The 15462-nt window shown below is 34.5% G+C and overlaps 1 protein-coding gene and 1 non-coding gene across 8 annotated transcripts in view; both read right to left on the reverse strand.

Annotated features, from left to right (window-relative positions):
• The window catches only part of LOC115229345 (armadillo repeat-containing protein 8), a 79767-nt gene that overhangs the window by 62668 nt on the left and 1637 nt on the right, over window positions 1–15462 (reverse strand). For 6 of the 7 annotated variants that reach the window (XM_036512397.1, XM_036512390.1, XM_036512375.1 and 3 more), the window contains exon 2: window positions 153–226. In XM_036512397.1, coding sequence (XP_036368290.1) covers window positions 153–226 — 74 coding nt within the window. Of the gene's footprint in view, window positions 1–152; window positions 227–3214; window positions 3484–15462 lie in introns of those variants that run through there. The other variant, XM_029799712.2, reaches the window with a different exon arrangement.
• Window positions 14684–14755, reverse strand: LOC115208860. The gene has a single exon (XR_003881294.1). It is a non-coding gene; the product is annotated as a small nucleolar RNA SNORD24 (small nucleolar RNA).

Consider the following 15462-nt stretch of genomic DNA (forward strand, 5'->3'; position numbering starts at 1 on the left):
GGTTCCTTACAGTGAGAATATAATTAAATGAAGTTAATATTATGTTATATTCAGTTGAAATTATTTTTTTATATCTAAGTTGGTGGGGGATAGATAGAGAGAAGCAAACAAAAGAAGATCATTTAAATGGAATTAGAATAAAGAGAACTTACACAATGGAATCCATCCATCGATCAGAATCATTAGATAACAACACCTCAACAAAACTTTGTGATCCATCTACCTCCTGAAAATGAAAATTATTATGTATTTAAATAAAAAAAGAATAATTAATAAATATTTAACAAAATATATGTATTTTAGTTAGGTTTGTCCACTTTTTCTTATTGGTATGTGAACTAAAATATTTGAGATAATTCCATTTGAAAGTAACGGAATTGGTTCATAACTTCTGTGGAAAATGCTGGTCAGTACCATTTATTCAACTCTTTATGTTCGTAGTTGTATTTTCACTTTCATATTTCAAAGTATTTAGTCATTTAGGTTTGATTTGTTTTGTTGTGTCTGGGGAGAGTCGTTTTCTTTTTGTGCTTTATAATTTAACACACTCACCGGTAAAATTTGCAACCTTTTCAATAGTCAAGACTATTGAAAAGGTTGCAAGACGCAACGAAAATTTCAGGAAAATAAAAATAAGAAATAAGTGGAAATTTTACCGGTGAGTGTGTTAAATTATAAGGCACAAAAAGAAAATGACTCGCCCCAGACACAACAGAATATGCTTCAACACACGAACTCACATAAAGAATCTTGCAAACCAAATCCCAAAACGAAATAAATTTGTTTTGTTTTTCCTCGACTAAGTTAATTCAAGTAACAATATTTTAGAAACCACCTAAACAAAAGAACCTGAATTTTCCTGTCAAACTTGAAAGGATTACCAATAGCTGAGGAATTGAAAGTGCCAGCTGTTGTAACGGATATCACTAACAGCTGATATGCGATAGAAATAAAGTTATATTTGTCAGACGATTTGTTGTTTAGCTCCAGGACAACTTTGATCGAGAAAGACTTGTGATCAAAGGTGTTCCAGATGTAAACACCTAATCATTTTGCCTATCAGAGACTACATTTTACAATGTATACTTTATTTAAATGGCACGGTGAGTTGAAGAAGAATGGACTGTTATTTCTGGTAGGTCGAACAACCATGTTGATCCAGTTATCAGATGCGCAATATATTAACACTGCCACCGAAACGTTTCGAAAGCACTTGAACTAAACTTGCGCAAAATCTTACAGATATTAAAATACGTAAACTTCGGTTAGATGAAAAGTATGCGCTAACTGTGAACTAAAATCTACCGAAACAGTCTATCAATTTTTCCATCTCAGATATGTGTTATCCTCTTCAAACGCCAGAGAAAATTTTACGGATAAACTGAGCATTTAGTTAATTTTAAAAAGTACATTTAATGCATAATAGCAGAAAAAATATATATATATATACATAGGCGCAGTAGTGGCTGTGTGGTAGGTAACTTGCTTACCAACCACATGGTTCCAGGTTCAGTCCCACTGCGTGGAACCTTGCGCAAGTGTCTTCTACTATAGCTTTGGGCTGACCAAAGCCTTGTGAGTGGATTTGGTAGACGGAAACTGAAAGAAACCCGTTATATATATATATATATATATATATATATTGTGTGTGTGTGTGTATGTGTTTGTCCCCCCAACATCGCTTGACAACCGATGCTGGTGTGTTTATGCCCCCGTAACGTAGCGATTCGGCAAAAGAGACCGGTAGAATAAGTACTAGGCTTACAAAGAATAAGTCCTAGGATCGATTTGCTCGACTAAAGGCGGTGCTCCAGCATGGTCGCAGACAAATGACTGAAACAAGTAAAAGAGATACATACTGTAGGTAATAACATGGAAATTCCTCAAACAGAATTTCAATTTTTTTTTTTTTTTGCAATTACCTTTAAGCAAGAAACGATACAAAATAATTATTTCAATAATTTATCGGGGACAAAATTACAAAGATTAATCTGACAAATTTCACTCAAACGATATAAATTAAGTGGAACTTAATTTTTCAAATGTTGACGCGACATCAAAATGCTTATGTTGATGTTTAAAAATCGGTATTAAGTGCTGGATACAAAGATAGTTACACTATTATCAAGACAGAATGAAAATTTTTATGCTTCAGCCTAATTTACTGCACTGAACTTTCGGAATAAATAGCAGTCTAAAGACAATCAAAATGTTGAATTACAAATTAAATGGAAGAATTTTTCATACTGTCCAATGTGGAGATCTGAACTATATACATATATGATTATTACTATTATTATTATTATTATTTCGCTTAAGCATAGCTATATTAATAGCCTGGTGTTAAAATTCAATATACATATGCTTCAGAACAAAGCGTCAGTTGAGTAGAAAGCAGTAAACAAGAAATTAAAATTACATTGTCATTTTAGTTTCTTATTACTGCTCTGTACACACACACACACTCAATATATATATATTTCATTCTTCTCAAATGCAGAAATGCACGAAGCTTTCAATTTGTTTACTTTTATCTATATATTTTCTGGATAAATAAAGAAATGTCACAATATCCGTTCCATAATAGTAACTTGAATGAAGTAGGAAAACCGTAACGGTAGTTTATGAGTGTCTGATGGTCGGTTACCAATATTTGTTCTTTTTTACTATATTTCCCCCCATTAAATCAAAACCCTATATACAATGATCCACTAAAATTTCCAAACAATGAACTGTAGTTCTTTCTAAAAAAAAATAATAAAAAGTCACCATTATCCTTAATTAATGAAATTGTCCTGAAGTTAGCAGACAACAAATTTCATTGTTTAGTCTTTTGTTTACAAATGTATGTTAGACTCTAAATCGATCAGATTTACTTCTAAATTTGAAAACTCAAAAATTACAGAAAGAAATGATCGCAAAAACTTCCAGTTTAGAAATATTTGATATTGATCTTTGAAATGATTCGCATTACAAAACTATATAAAAAAAACTAAGTCAACGACACAGTTTTTATAATGAGTTTAACATAGATTGTTTAGAGTGAAACGTTGATATCAATAAATTATACATGTGAGCATAGTTTCAAGGTACAAGACTACTGCTTTCTAAAGAAAGCTGTAAAATAGGAAATTATTTTTTTCGGAGTGGGGGTCTTTTCGTAAGGGTTTTTTTTTTATGGGAGTGGGAGACGTCAAAAAGGGAAAAGACTTACCATTAAACATGAGGACATGGCGAGTACAGTTCTAGCAACGAGATCTACCTTAGATGAAACAACGAAAATACCCAAAAGGAGACGCGATTAAAAAGACTCTAGTTAGTACTGTCGTTAAAAAAAGAAAATTTGGAATTAGCGAATGTTTACTTATATAAAAATATTTATGTCATAATGTAATATCGTTTCATCATTTCGATTACTTTAATCTTTTTTCCCCTTCGTTCTCCATATAAAAATGCAAATAGGACCGCACTGAATAACCACTTCCGGAAAGGAACTTCAGTCAGTTACCGTTAGTTCATACTTATATCACAATTATTACCGTATTTAATTTTGTTTATTTCTGGAAATCACATATAATATTTTTATAATCAGTAAAACAAACAAGAAAGCTATCGATCAGTAGACTTAAAATGATTTTTGTGAAATTTTCATCGCGACAATTTTGAAATCAGGCAAGAAATGGAAGAGTCCATCGAATGTAAATAGTGTACATCAGAACAATTTAATCTGTGAATATTGTATTCAAGCTATAATACACATTTTCACAGATGATATAAACTGCGGTACTTGTTTAGGTAGGCACAAGTAGCATGTACTTCACATTTTATTTTCTATGCGGATGATAACTGTTATTTTCTCTGGCTTTATTCTATCTCATACCAACAAATGTACTCAGTGTATACAACAATAAAGTCTAATGAGATAGAAACACATCCAGAGTTGTCACCGTGTGCTAAAGATCAAATTAACCTTCCTCCTACAGCATTGCTTATTTACAATTTTAATTCAGATTCCGGTGTGATACAAAAAAATATTTGATTTTGAGTTGTTGCCCTTGCTGTAATTTACTTTTTCAGAAATTTTCAAACGTTAGCTGGAAATAGTTTCGATAAATTAAAGTTATGGCCTCTTGCACTATATATGTTCTACATTTTGATAGAGCTACTTTCACTGTTGTTTTTACGAGCTTAACTCGCAACGTCACTCCCGCTTAATCAGCTGGTGTACTACCCAAATATGTAAAACTTGCAGGACCATATGACAAATATGCTTTCCTGTAATGATAAATTTTATCTAATACAAGCTTACTCATTGTTTTTTGAGGATTTTTTTCAGTGTACCCATTCGTTCTCTTTGATATAAAATTTGTGAAGAATAAATTGTAAAACATTTGGCTTATAGATCCTGAGTCGACACGTCAATTTTATTTCATTTAATGCTTTTAGAAGCTGGTGAGTAAGTCAGAAACATCAGAATTTTGTAAGGTGAGAAGTTTCCAAAAAATTGTTTGGCCAGAGAGTTATTCATAAACCCCACTTATTCATCTTGCAGATTTTCTGAAACTGATCTGGGATTCAAATCAGTTGATAATTTAATTTACTAACAACAGGAACATAGGAATTCTAATTCATCTTGTAGCAAAAATTCTTCTGCGTTAACACACTGGCTTCATTGATGTCCTCTGCTTCCAGTAGTGTAAGACTTTTCCTCGGATCCTCAAAATTGGCATATTAACCGACCTTCAGTTTTTAGTTCCCCGACTGGAGTTTCATCCAGACAGTGGCATAGAGTATACGCTGCTTGGAACACCTCTTTAGTTTACTGTCTCCCTGCCCTCTTTACAGGCTCATCCATCAGACTGAAAAGTGCTTGCCCTGTTCACAAAGTTTATAATGATAAATACGGTACGACTGCAACAACTACCGGACGAGATGTCCATGGGCGAATTTATTGCTCTATCCCATGTGTTGACGCGAAATGTAGAGGTGATGGCAGCTATTGAAGCTTACGGCATCGATGAATAACGAGGAGAAAAAAGCCTACATGGAGCGGCCGCAACCAATTTAGGTCAGTGTCCGCACATGGCATGGGATTGCAGGAAGCCGAAACCCGAATGAATTTTCTACCAATGCAAGCAAGCAGGACATAGCATCAGCTAGCGCCGACAGAAACAGTCAAAGGGAAACAACTGCCTCGCTAGTTTCCCCCTGCGATCAAGTTGAGGCGCTCGAACACTCACTGCCTATAGGAGGAGCTCGACCTTGCCCTACTAACTGTTGAACACAGCCTGAAAATCCTTGTCTACAATGGTGTATGCAATACTGTTCTCTTCAGAGCTCTCCGCACTCACAGCACATATATAACCCTGTTTTGACTAACTGCGACACCTAAATGATCGATTGTATTCATGCCCATCACTACATCAACTCTATGGTTGATCACAATTGCAAGCAGCTTTATTTTTGTTTTCTGCATCACCATCTCCACTTCACTGCTACCTCTACATCTAATCTTACTGCTATCAACTGCCCTTACACTACTCATCTTGTTCCACTTTTCAGCCACTAAAGTCGTCGAGCGCCTCTACTTGCTTGCAGGGGGAAACTAGCGAGGCAGTAGTTCCCCTTTGACTGTTTCAGTCGGCTCTTGCTGATGCTATGTCCTGCCTGCTTACATTGGTGGCAAATTCATTCGGGTTTCGGTTTCCAGCAATCCCATGCCATGTGCGGACACTAACCTAAAATGGTTGCAGCCGCTCCATGGAGGCTTTTTCTCCTCGTTATTCATCGATGCCGTAGGCTTCAATAGCTCCTATCACTTCTACATTTCCCGTCAACACATGGACTTGAGCAACAAATCTTTTTTGTACCCATTGTATATAAAAAGCAGGGTGTCAGATGATAGTAAGTTGGATAGTAAGGATAGCAAACAGAATCTCTTTGATAGATGAATTTACCATACTTTTTATATTATAACATAGCAAATATTCTTTAACAGTATCATCTGGCATTGCAGAATATTCAGTTTCCTTCCCCCATGTAGCCAAGAATATTTTTGCAGGATAAAATCAAAGATTGAGCAATTGTCATTGGCTTCTTACTTTTCTTGCAATTCTCAGAGCAACCATATTGATGGCTCATCACATAACCTCATTTTGTTTGAGACAACTATCCACTCTGCTCAAGTCACATACATTTCAGAGTGCCTTTTGCTCAAAATACAATTATTCTGTCAACTTTATCAGGATGTTTAGCCTAAAAATGTTGTTTCAGAGGGTTTGACTTCGTTATTGTTCGATAAAATTTTATAAGACAATACATAGGAATTTTTGTTTATCCTTTTTTACACTAGTGACATCAAATTTGTTGTGTGGTTCACTGTAAAATCTTGTACAATAGGCTTCCATTATTATTGGAATAAAAAAAGGAAGTATTTTAGTAATTACTTGGTTAGTGTACAACCTGAATTGAAACATCATTATCCTTTATTAAACTAAAGAAAATGTTACTTTCAACCAAATTTAATGTCCACTGAAATTGTTTGACAGCACTTGCAAAAAAAATATACAAGAAATTTTCTTGGGAAAGTGAAGCTTGTTAGCCTCTGGCATGAAAAATGACTTGGTGATGAAGCAATCAATATGAAAAAACTATGAATTAATTAAATGACTATAATACCCAATGATGACACTTGCCCACTGTATTCTAGGGTTACAGAATGCATAAGTTGTGTTGTGATCATGTCAAATTTCTAGTCTTTTTCATTGTCAAACAATATAACTGATATTGTATCAGTATTTGATTCTTCTACTGGTCAACTTGTTTCTTACCATTTGACTATAAAAAAGCCATTGTATTATCTTCTTGATGTCATCAGAATTCATTAATTTTTGAGAGAACATAAAAATTTTTCTTTTTGACAATCCATTTTGGATAGAAAACATGAAAGGCTGCTCAATTATCTGTTTAAATACACTATGCATTAATTTCCCTTCAAAGTTCAGAAGTTTTCATTTACAAAGAAAGTTCCACTACAAGTATTAACAACAAACTGTTCACAAAGCCTTTGACTGCATCTAGTACAAGGACCTACCAAAACTGCTTACTTATGGATTTCATCCATCTCTTCTGGAAGTTTTCTCTCAGTATTCTCTATCATAATCTGGGCAGTTAATCACCATTCTATCAAATTACCTTCAAGTTTATTTAAGCCTTTCTGTACATTAGCAATTTGCTCACCATTTTTTCACACACTCTTCTACAGATGATACCATCTTTACTCCTCCTAAACCTGCACACAAGTGCATTTCTATATGATCAAGGTACCTCTACCAATCTATGTATTACATCTATAGACAGAGTCCCTAAAAGCATTCTAAAATAGAGTAATATCAAGCTAGTCTCAGTACCAAACCACAGCAAACACATGTCAAGAAAATGTTAACAATCTAATGAGGAGCCTCAACAAAGCTGCTAAATTTTATTATGAAGTGTATGGAGAATGTGCAATACCTAAAAATCAAGTCAGCCTTATCTGGTCTAAACTACCTTAAAATGACCCTAATATTCCACTGCTTCTACTTAAATAGTACACTGCTAAACTACTTCTGTTTGAAAATATAATTAATTCTTATCAAATATTTCTCTAGAATCTTCAAAATTCCTAAAGGAGATATCTGATATCTATTATTGCTAAGAATATTGTTATAAATTTCAAAGGAACTATAGATCCTCAATAAAGATTTCTGATCTCATAAATGGTAAAAAAAAAAAACAGCAGACACTAATATTCTACAATATGTAGTCATAAAGTTCATGCTTGATGCCACTATTTTAAAGAGAATTTAGTAAAAATTTACTTGTAAGCTCTTCTGACAGTCAACCATGAGTCCTTTTTGCAGCAACGACTTTAGTGTTTAATAACTCTTTTTCTGAAACAAATGTCTCATTTTTTTTATGTAATAAACATGTTCAACCTTTCTACATTCAAACTATAGCACTCTAAAGCTCTCCTCTTTGCACACATATTTTCATCAATTTACAAGTTAAATTTACTAGCTCTCAATGTGCACATTCTTTCAAATTTTCCATTTTAAAAAAGCTTATATTGACTGTATACAATTCTCTCTCATTAGACAAATCAGTCATCATTCAGGTTTGTTTTGAAAGACATTCAATAAAAATAATATTTAAGATCTTAATTTATTATCCAAGCCCATTTATCATATTTCTCTGTACCACATATTTCATACATGATATATTATTTCACGTGTTCTTTATTGTCATTTTTCAAATGATTTATTTAAGTGGCTTAGAAGAGATGTCTCTAACGAAGACCAGAAATTGACATGGTTATGAAGAAAAAAATTATAGAACCTTATATAAAAAGAGTAGCAACTTAGAGGTTTTACTACAACCTTTAATATCTTTGAGTGGAATCTAGTAAAGAGAACCAGAATAAAAGCATATTGTACATATTATGTGCATATATGGATAGTTATGAGGTGGGAGGTTATGGACTGATGCATGCATGCACACAGCTCTTTGTTGGAAGCATGGTGGTACTATCTAATGTTCTTGATGGTTCTTAGGATTCTGCAAAAGCGATTGATCCATTTGGCTAAGACTTTCGAGGGGGAGGGGGGCACATTTCTGTTCCATAGAGAATAGAGAGGACCAATGCATTGTATATGCTGGTATGGACATCTCTGTCTCCTGCTAGACCTTACCAGGGCTAGGATGCAGAAGGACAGCCAGCAATGGAGAGCATTGGTGGATCTTCTGGTCAGCTCTACAAATAATGACACCTCTGGGACCACTAACTTGGGATTACCCCATCAAGTAAGAATGTGAAGCGAAGCCCAGCATGGTCACAGCTTTTTAAGCTGAAACTAGTTAAGAAAAAAATATACATATATATAAATCATGTTCTGATCATACTAAGAGATGTTATACACTGCAGATTACAATGTGCTTCCAATTCTCTCTTGATTGCACTTGTCTTTTTCCATCTTGGCCCAAATTCTTTAACTAAACCATCTTGCCACCCAATGAATCTAAATATTTGTAGGATACAAGTGCACTTTTTTCTACTATTTGTATGCTCTGAAGTGGCTAGAAATATGGAATCTATTCAGTTTCAAAATATCTGAATGAAACTGAATAGATCTGAAATATGAATGGTTGACCTGAGATTTCTGGGATTAAAGTTTTGAATACATATTATTACTTTTCTTTGTCTTGTAGAAGGCATTATGCATAATTATGAAATTATGGCATTTTCTCAATATCATGAATATTTTATCCCAATTCACCCCTTTGTATAGTGTATACAATTGTCATTTCTTTCATTCTTTTTTAGATATTTTGTTTGATAATTGTGTAGTGCAAGGTTAAAATGAACAGGATAGTAAAACAGGAACGGGCAACCTTTATCAAGAAGTGGGCTGCAAGAAACATGACGCATCACACGGTCCATAAGCCGCACCACCAAAGAAATTAATGGTAATTTTTCAAAAGGTATGCCATTCAGAAAGTCCTGAGAGCTACAGTTTGTTCAGACTATATTAGGAAGTCATGATGACTTACTAGCATGAGTTACTGAAGCAGAATCAAGAAACTACATTAATGTTCAGGTCTGAGCTTACAAAAGGGTCTCTGTGAAGATGAAATTTGTAGTAACTTGTCCTTCTTCCCTGAACCAGCCCATATCCTTGTTCGTACACTGAAGGGCTCAGATTTCAATCCTCCCATAACTTGGATCATCATCCAGGTAGAACTGGTATAGATTAAATTCAGTTAGGCAACCAAACTTTCAGAGAACCTACAGAAGTTACATTTACTGTATCATAAATTCTTGATAAATTCACAAATTCCTAAGAGTACTCCCTACATGTGAAGCTGCCTAGCACCAAGGTGTCTGCTGTGCCATTGTGCTCTGATTTTGAGAGTAAATAAATGAGTTTCCATAGTTTATTTAGCTTGGCATTTCATCGTTATCATTTAACGTTCGTTCTCCATGATGGCAGTTCAGGTTCCATGTCTGTTTTGATATGGTTTCTATGGCTGGACGTCCTTCCTAATGCCAACCACTTTATGCTGTACAGGGTGCTTTTACAAAACACTGACACAGGTGCTTCTTACGTGACACCAGCACTTGCAAGCCCTCAAAATTAGGGATACTCAGTTGGAGAGGATTGCAGAGGACAAGCCTGTCAACTTTTAAAAATACTTGCAAGCTTACAATATATTGTGTAACCAGTTGTAAAATAAAATGCTTTTAAGTGGTCTGAGAAATAATGCATCTTTCAAGTCTTTAGACTGTAGAGTTAAAGACACTCACCCAAGGTACCAAGAGCTTTGATATTTTTTTACTACATGAATTCAAGGAAAGTATTCATAGTAATAACTTCAGGAATACCAGGTGCATACATAGGAGGAAAGATGGATAAAATTATTTAGTTTAAATAGACACGGTATGCACTTTAAGAACAACAGAAACAAGTTGAGTAGAAAAGTAGTGAAGTTTAGCATTTTTCTACTTTATGCAATTCAGAATGACTAAATTAAGATTGCCCTTATTATCAGACATGCTAAAGCCAGAGAGACTTCAACTTCGAAGACAGTAAATACTTTTTCTGAAATAAAATTTTTTTAAATGAATAAAAAGCCAGATTTGATGATGCAACCAAGCTTTTAAACAGCGGACAAGGTAGGTTTTACCGCTGCAAGAGACTCTCGGCTGATATGATGTATTTCATTGTAGGATATTTACTCTTCAGAGGGCATAAGAAATGAGTCACAGCAATGGACGTTAAAGTGAGGATTGCGAAGGATCCATGAACACATGCAAGAGAATACTCAAGGGCAAAATATGCTGGAAACCGCGTGAAATTCTTATCTTCGTCTGTGTGAAGAACTACTTTTCAAAGTCAAAAAGAATTGTCGTATCAGTCTTCCCATTTACTTGGTTTTACATGAGAAACTCGAAAAAAATCTCCAAGCACGGCCTATTTGGCATGGATCAAAATAGTTTGTATTTACTAACTAGACGTTGATCTATTGAAATTCATATAGAACATGTGATTCTATCATATTGGAATATGTATTTAAGTAAAGCCAGTTTGTTAACGATTCTCAAACTAACATTATTTACTGCTTTCGTCTGGGAATTTTCAGGTTACAACTAAACGATGCTTGAACCAATGATTTGCCTATTATATATCTACAACGAACCTAAATTCACAAAATGTATCGTATAAAATATGCAGCACTCTATTCAATACCTACATATGAGGTTGTGATATATATAGATATTACTACAGCACTAAATCTAAATAAATTTTAAATTATTGAGCATACACAAATCTTATGCACCAAATAACAATCAAGGGGAGAGAACTACGGTATTTCAAAGAAAAGAGTTTGAAGTGAATGTAACCTTTGACACGGAAGAATGGTTTTTATGCACTAAATAGCAATCAAGGGGAGAGAACTACGGTATTTCAAAGAAAAGAGTTTGAAGTGAATGTAACCTTTGACTCGGAAGAATGGTTCTCGCTGTTAGGCTTTAATGAAGGACTGCCTGGTGCAATCCTGAAATTTGACTCACTACTTTGCTAGTACACGTTATATTCAAAACTAAAGAATGCCGTATACGTTTTATACCTAGTTTTGTCGCAATTAATACGTCTCACTGAAAGCTAAATTACAGAAAACCCTGTCGATCAGTTCATGTACACTATATTTTATAGCAAAAATTCAAAAACGATATTTTCCGATGTACCCTAGAAGTTTCTCAAGCTACAATTTTCGTATTTTCTGTGTTACATGCTGACTCGTACCAATCATTAACCACAAAACGGTGTTAGCGTCATTTATTACTTAGTTTTACAAAGGTCCATATGCTTTCTACTTGTTGCACTCGGGCACCAACCTTCGAGTTAATAAACTCAACGCCGTGGTTGTCCTATGCTAAAATTTATAACCATTAATTTCAGGAATGGATCCTCCACAACTCGATTTTCCTGGAAAAATCAACTGACATGATACCACATACAGATGAACCTGTCAAGTTACGCGACATACTCTCTTGAAAGCCTACTGCATAGGACTACCAATCTGAACTGGGCTCAGTCAAGGTCCTCCGCATATTTCACAAACATAGCAGCTTTTGTTACTATGGAATTCAAGACCAATGTGTGTGCAGCTTTCGATTAGCTAAAATTAACCAAAATTTGCAACGCCATTAACTGTTTATTCATCAATTCATGGGAAAATGAATTTCACTTTCATAATTAGCATACACTAAGTCTGAAATTAAATGTTAGAAAATTGAAAGGTGAGCCAAAAGAACCTAAGTTCGTAATTACCTTAGTCTGAACATCCTAAACACGCTACAAAGTGCACTTGTATGCATGTCTTTCAGAGTTCAACCAAGCACATCCTGTACTAGGGTAAATGCTATCAACCCCACCACCAGAAAAAGTCGTAACAAGAGCTTACCACATCAACACACCAATGCTAACTGCTTTGTAAACAATACTTTTGCGTCCTGTCAGTTAAATAAAACATCCTCAACGCTGTCTTGAGAATCGATCGTTATCACAACGATCCACTTTGCTTCTTTCGCTTCGTCAGTCGTAGTTGGTCACCCCAAACGGGGTTTGTCCGACTATCAGCTGCGCCCATCAAGAAGTAACAATTAAATTCTTTCTTTCAGATAATTTATATTCGATTTAAAGCAGGTTCTCTTTTGGAGCCATCGCTCTCCTCATGGAAACAATACCCACAGCGGTCCACACCTAATTTTAGGCATAAATATTTTACCAATTCATATATACTATGTATCATTTGATATTTACTATACAATTTATATACAATATTATAAAATCTTGACACCGATTCCCTCCTTTTATCTCTCCGTCGGCCCCAAATACACCAGCGCTCGCCTGGACCCTTGCAACGCCCACTTAGGGAACTTCTGATCGAAAGAAACATTTTCCAGGTCTCTAGACCGCATATACTGTTGTCAGCTTTAATGGTTGCCAAGCCTATATAAGGTAAGACAAGATTCCGACTGACGTTTTATATTACAGCTATGATAACCATATTTAGTTATGAAAACTAAGAATGAATTTTAGTCAAAAGCTGCGAAAAGCATTTCGTTTTCGAAGACCCTTGGGTGGAATACTGCTTTAAGCTTAAATATAACCATTCTTAATTCGACTGATGCAGTTACGCACATCTTGAAAAATGCATCTTTTTTTTTTACATGGAGATTACGAATATAAAATTTAATTTAACCCTCCCCCACTTAATTGCTTTTGTTTGTCCTAAAGAGAACATATACAAATCGAAATTATATACATACAAAAACATTGCGTTTTATCTATTTGCCTCAAATAATTGTAAATAGAAATTAAATGCACACCATTTCATGAGAAGCAATATTTAATAAGGGGCGCGAATTTCACCCCCAATTTTCAACTTTTTGTCATCCATGTATTTAATCTTGTCCGTTTATTCATATTTGTCAACTATGTGGCGGTCCTATAGAAGAAGTATTTTTAGCCCCAGAAAGACATTCATATCCATCTTTTTATACACTTATCTATATGCTTATTGAATTTAAAATTTTGAAAATGTGGTTTTATAATCTCCGACATCAAAGAGTAGTGCAAAACTGCATTAGCCACCCAAAAACTTTTAAATTCAAAATTTTAAATAGGAGCGGGAATTTAAACAATTTTCATTTTTTTGCATACTTGTAATGTCCGTCATCTAAAACACAGGAACCCGAAAACATTTTCAAACGAATGCAGCGAAACTGCATTAGCCCCCTTTGCTTTTTTAAATTTGAAGAAAATACTCTGCGTATTTGTACTCTAGTACTGCAATTCACATGACTGGGGAGAAAAAATGTTTTCAAGTTCGCCTTTTAAACATTTTAAAATACAGACTTCGAATCTTAGGCATAATCCCAGCAATGAGTTTATGGGGAGAAAGATATTGAAAAATCAGCACTCCAAACTAGAGTAGGTGTGGTTGAGAGAGGTACTAAAAATTGCAGGTAAATAGCCTTAAATCACACACCAAATTATTTGGGAGCTTTTGTATTATCGTACGGCATCACGTGTGCAAAGCCAATTCACGAGTTTTCCCCAAAAAATAAAAACTAGGGGATTATATTTTGCTTAAAGCAGAATACTGGACTTTCCCAGTTAAGGAGAGGCGATTCATTCTATTACAGGCATCTGGGACGTTGCTAAATAAATTTTTTTTAAAATAGAAAACTATCCGTGTTCTCCCACTGCCGCGGTTTTACCTGAATTCAAGTGACAATCATAAATAATGGATACATACCCAATATACCTGAATGAGATAAATAAGCAACACCATGCGACAATGTAAATTTATTAGAACCTCATGTTAAAAAAAACAATTGTCAACAGTTGTAAAAAAGCCACCCTATTATAGACAAGGCAGAACAATTTCAACTGAAAATTAATATCACAGCATTAAACGCCACCATAGCAAGAACACTAGATGGAGCTGGAGCTGTTTCTGACATTACAACAAGTCTTAGTAGTTGATATCTTCAAATTTATGGTAGACCTTTACGCAGCATCCAGTTCAACCTAACTCAGAAAGAAAAACATTCAGTGAAACCACTGTAGCAAAAGCCCTCAGTCAATTGGTGTAATTGTCATCAGATTTGCATCAAGAGTAGCAAATATACATTACATCACGGGGCATTAACAAAAACGATTAAACCATATTTTAAATGAGACAAATATAAGTTTCATTGGATGCAACCGCTAAAAATGTATACAAATTGATGAATATATCTAATCTTGAGAATGAAACATCCAATTTTGAATTTAAAGTTCATTTTACCCTTAAAGATGCAATGCAATAAAAATGCGCCTAAAATATCAACACATTTCTCTTAAGATGTGCATGCTAGCAGCGAATAAGCCTATAGGGCGAAGGGCAATGAAACCGCGAAAGGCTACTAATACTTGGGGAAAATCAAACATTTCGAACTAATTTTAGCAACATTCTGGTAGTTTCAAATTGTCAGCTCTCATGCTATCCTCAATAAGATCAGTGAGAGAGTTCAAAACTGTCATCACACAACTATTAACGTACCAGTTCACTATATTTAAAGGACGTAAAGTTAAATCACTTTTTTAACACTTCCTATTCTAAAGCAAGTTCATATCCCTATTTACAAAAATCAATCTTTTAAAAAGCCACTCACCCCCTCTTCCAATCACGAGTTCATCGTCTACTACTGCAAAGGATATCGTCAAAAATGACGTAACCAAAGTGATACAACTTTTCGAAAAAGAAATGTAATATATGTCTGTAGCGAGATAAAACTTGATATAAGAGGATAGAAAAAATTGAAAAATATACTATCTAATTCTGTTTCCAACGTTTAATAATGCGACTAAA

Source organism: Octopus sinensis, linkage group LG2, assembly GCF_006345805.1.
Source record: "Octopus sinensis linkage group LG2, ASM634580v1, whole genome shotgun sequence".
In the NCBI taxonomy this organism is placed as follows: Eukaryota; Metazoa; Mollusca; class Cephalopoda; order Octopoda; family Octopodidae; genus Octopus; species Octopus sinensis.